We start from the raw sequence: 5,000 nt of genomic DNA on the forward strand, positions 1-5,000 counted from the left end.
GCACACACGCGCGCGCAAGTACGCACGAAAGCACAGACACACACAGACACAGACATACACAGACACAGACAGACACACTGACACACAGACACAGACACACAGACACACAGACACACACACACACACACACACACACACACACACACACACACACACACACACACACTCACTCACTCACTCACTCACTGATTTTTAAAAGGCCTGATCAGAGCGTAGGGTTTGTGCGAGGATCAGGTATCTGCTCACCATCTTTACATTGGTTATTACTTACTTGCATGTATCTTCTCTCTCTCTCTCTCTCTCTCTCTCTCTCTCTCTCTCTCTCTCTCTCTATCTCTGTCTTTCTTTCTTTCTGTGTCTCTGTCTGTCTGCCTCTGTGTGTGTGTGTGTGTGTGTGTGTGTGTGTGTGTGTGTGTGTGTGTGTGTGTGTGTGTCTGTGTCTGTGTATGTTTCTCTCTCTCTTTTCCCCAACAACATCAGATGCCATGCAGTGGATAAAAAAATCAACTAGTCTTGTAAAGCTTTGACACGTTCTTTGAAAAAACCAAACCAAACCAAACCAAACCAACACACACACACACACACACACACACACACACACACACACACACACACACACACACACACACACACACCCTGAAAACCGAAACTTATATCATAAAAAAAAGAAAAAAAGAAACACTCATACTTACTTGCTGACGAGGTAGACGACGACACTGACGCTGACGTAAGCGATGACGATGCAGGACCAGAGGGGCACAGAGAAGGGCTCCATGAAGGCGAAGACCCCGGGCTTCTGTTTCTCGGGCCGCTTGATCATGATGGAGATGGCCACGTTCATGAAGGGCTTGGCGAAGTCCACCACCCGCTCCCGGTCGGCTGTGATGGTCAACGGGGCGATGGCCATGTCCGCCAGCTGTTGTGTGTTTTGTTTTGTGTGGTTTTTTTGTTGTTGTTGTTGTTGTTGGGTTTTTTGTGTGTTTTTTTTTGGGTTTTTTTTGGTTTGTTTGGTGGAAGGGGGCGGGGTGGGGGGGTGAGGGGGTGGGGTGGGAGAGGCGGGGGTGTGGGGGGGTGGGGGTGTGAGAGAGAGTGAGAGAATGATAATGGCGATGAGGTTACAGAAATTGTGTATGAATCTTATGGTATCCAAGTATAACACACAAAAAAAAGAAAAAAAAAAAAGAAAAAAAGAAAAAAAAAAAGAAAAAGAAAACTAAAGAAGACAGGGCGTGGAGCAGACATGGGGTATGAACTTTGTCAAACCCAAGTGAACGTATCAAACTGTTCTTCATTACTTGCGAAATCTAAATTCATTTAATTAAGAGCAATAAAGAGACAAACTGCGAAGGAAAAAGTCTTTGAGTTCTTACTGTGTGATGACATTGAATAAAATCCCAATCCCTTGCTATTCCCGCTGTCCTTTGAAAGAGACGGGTGCATTTTTTTTTTTTTTTTTTTTTTTTGTATCTTTTAAATTACATTATACTACCCTCACGCCTAAACAAATGTTGGACATGTTAAAAAGACATAAAATAAACGTCTAGTTTAGCACACGTTTTGTGGAAAAAAAAAATCTTAGACATAATTGGCTCCAAAGAAATTGAATAGCATAACCCCTGACATGAATTCCCTCATGACAAGAAATAATAAATGGAAAAAAAAGATCACAGCTAGGAAAGAAGAAGAGAAAAGAAATACTAGAACAATAACATGAACAGACAGAAAACGACAACAACAACAGCAACAACAATAACAAGACCAAAATTAAAGAAGAAAGAAAGAAGACGACCACTAATAAAAAAAAAAAATAAATAAATTAAAAAAAAAAGTGGAAGGAAAAGAAGAAATGAAATAACCTAACCCCTCGCCTGAGTTCCCCAATGATGCCGGTCCAGGTGCCGTTGGGAAGCTCAAAGCCGAACTCCCCGTCCGCCACAGGCCTCAGGATGTACTCCGTCTGCAGGTATTCCTGGAGCTCATCCGCCAAGTCCATGCAGTATCCTGCAGACATTTTCTCGTCAATATAGAAACAAGACAGAACAAAGAACCACTCCATTAGCAGGGAAAGAGACAGAGTAAGGAACAGAGAAAGAACTGTTCCACTGACATGGAAACAGACTAAGAAGCTTTCCATCAGCAGGGAAACATACAGAGTAAGGAACAGAGAAAGAACTGCTCCACTAACATAGAAACAAACAAAGAAACTCTCCATTTGCAAGGAAACAGACAGACTAAGAAACAGAGAAAGAACTACGCCACTGACATAGAAAAAAAAAACAGACTAAAAACCACTCTATTAGCATTGAAACAGACTAACAACTGCTACATTAAAATAGGAACAGGGAAAGAACTACACACAGACGAAGAACCACTTCATCAGCATAGAAACAGACAAACAACCACTACATTAAAACAGGAACAGAGAAAGAACTACTCCACGAACATAGAAACAAACGGACTAAGAAACACTCCATCTGCATAGAAACAGGCTAACAACTACTACACTAAAACAGGTACAGAGAAAGAACAACTCCACTAACACAGAAACAAACGGGCTAAGAAACACTATCAGCATAGAAACAAAACAACTACTGAATTAACATAGGAACAAACAGAGAAAGAACTACTACACTAACATAGAAACAAACAGACTAAGAAACACTCTACAAGCACAGAAACAGACTGATAACTACTGAATTAACATAGGAACAAAGTAGAGAAAGACCTACTCCACTAACATAGAAACAAACAGACAAACAGACACTCCATTATCATAGAAACAGGCAGACTGCGAATGACTATATTGACATAGTTACAAACAGACTAAGTGCCACTCCGTTAACGTAGAAACAAATGTAATCCTTGCGATATCCTACAGAGACTGCCCATTAACATTGGAACAAACAGATTCAAAACCATCCCATTAAAAACAAAACAAAACAAAAAAACGGATTCCTTGCAAATTTGGCAGAAATTTCCCAATTAACACAGAAACAAGCAGACTAAGAGCCACTCCATCAAGTTAGAAAAAAAAAAAAAGAAAAAAAGAAAGAAAGAAAAAACCACTTGCAGTATCCTGCAGACATTCCCCATAAACGTAGAAACGGACCAAGGACCACTCCAACAACATAAGATAACAAAACGCATCCTCACAACATCCTGCAGATTTTACCTAATTAACATATGCATAATCACAAACATACTAAAAACCACTCCATTAAGGTAAACAAACAGAATCCGTGGCGTATCCTGAGATATAGATTATCAATACAGCATACAAAAATGACAAAGAACCACTCCATTAACATGAAAACAAACAGAACCCTTGCAGTATCATCCTGCAGATTTTGCCCTGAAATGTAGAAACGGAGCAAGAACCACTTCGTTGGCATATAAACAAACAGAACAAAACTGAGTAAGATATCGAATCAAATAAACAACGCAACACCACCATCACCACCTACACCTCTCTATCTCTGTCTGTCTGTCTCTCTCGCTCTCTCTCAGTTCCAATACAGTCTGTCGCTCTTCCTCTTCCTGGACTCAGCCATTTCCTCCACGATTCACCTCCCTCCCACAACAACCACTTTCCCTTTCCTCCCTTCTGTATTTTTCTAAATTTGGCTCAATTCTTCATGTGCCGTCAAAAAAAAAAAACGCTCCTTGAAGTTCTCACCTCTCAGACTTTCATGACAGAGGAAGTGACGTCAATTCCAGTCGGGGACGAAGTCTGACAGCTTTATGTCTGTCTGTCTGTATGTCTGCCTGTCTGTTAATCTGTTTTTCTTCTCATCTTTATCTTAATTTCGCATGTCTGACTGCTGGTCTGCTGCTAACAATCTGTCTTTATTCAACCTGCGGGTGGAAGCTTGCTTGGTGATTTCTGATAGACTTCTGATTTGGTGAATGTGTTGAACAAACTGGAACTGTTGATGTCTATGACTCCTCCTACGCCCTCTCCACCCCCTATACACACACCCACACCGCCCCTCCCTTCCTTGGTGTTGTCACAACAGGTTTATCTGTGTGAAATCCAGACTGCTCTCTTTCCATCTTATGTCCAGCGAAGGACCACACTTTGAAGCGCACCCTCCTCGCTCGATTTCAGTGATGGAAAGTGGAGACGATGTTTGGCGTTACTATTTTCCTACTTCAGAATTGGCAACGGTTCTGGAATGTTTCAGGTTTATGACTAATGCTGCTGCTGATTTTTGTTTGTTTGTTTTTTTTCGTTTGGTCTGGGTGATGATGGCGTTGATGTCGCCAGCACAGGTTTTCAAGCAGAAGTGTTGGAGTATACCTGATTCCTCTCCTGTCTGACTGCACCTTATTGTTGATGCAATCTAGTCAACACAAATGAAGAAGCGAAATAACCACATTATGCAACCTTGCTTCACTCCATTCGTGATGTGAAATGGATCGGTTAGGGTACTTTATCACTTTCACTTGTGATTTCAAGACCGTGTGTAAAATCTGCTGATATTGACTATCTAACTGATAATGCAATATTCCGTCAAGGTGTTCTATAAGGCATCTGTTTGAATATTGTCGGAGGCCTTTTCAAAGTCAATACAAATGGCATAGAATGAGCCGTTCCATTATTTGCTTTGCTGAAGGATTAGTCTCTGATCAATAATGTAGCCACTATATGAATCCAATTTGTTATTTTCTGAGTTGCCTGGGGCAGCTGTCGTTGGAGGGAGGGTGTGGGGGTGGGGGAGGGGGTCTTAGCAGGATGTTATTGAAAGCGTTGCTAGTCACCAACAGCAATGTCACTCCATGTCTCCAGTTGCTAGTCGATGGTCTCATTTCTTTGACGTTTTCACAACCACGCCTACCTTCACTTCAATTTTTAATTCTCCGTGCATCTCCCAGTCCCCCACTCCTCGTCCCCCCACTACTGACGCACACTTTTCATCCCATGCAGTCTATCACACGTCCTCTTCAGCCGTTTCCTCGACAAAACTCAATCCCTCCATATCCCCCCCCCCAACCCGCCC

The 5,000-nt window shown here is 41.9% G+C and overlaps 2 protein-coding genes across 2 annotated transcripts in view; both read right to left on the reverse strand.

The window, feature by feature from the left end:
• The window catches only part of LOC143284212 (glutamate receptor 1-like), a 9,352-nt gene extending 7,341 nt beyond the window's left edge, over positions 1–2,011 (reverse strand). The window contains exons 1-2 of the mRNA XM_076590877.1: positions 1,862–2,011; positions 693–916 (exon numbers count right to left, since the gene is read on the reverse strand). Of these exons, the coding sequence (XP_076446992.1) occupies positions 693–916; positions 1,862–2,011 (374 nt within the window). The remainder of the gene's footprint in view (positions 1–692; positions 917–1,861) is intronic.
• LOC143283856 (glutamate receptor-like) overlaps positions 1–5,000 on the reverse strand; it is a 420,866-nt gene that overhangs the window by 74,039 nt on the left and 341,827 nt on the right. The gene's annotated exons all lie outside the window — the stretch shown is intronic.

The sequence above is a fragment of the Babylonia areolata genome, chromosome 7, assembly GCF_041734735.1.
Source record: "Babylonia areolata isolate BAREFJ2019XMU chromosome 7, ASM4173473v1, whole genome shotgun sequence".
Classification (NCBI taxonomy): Eukaryota; Metazoa; Mollusca; class Gastropoda; order Neogastropoda; family Buccinidae; genus Babylonia; species Babylonia areolata.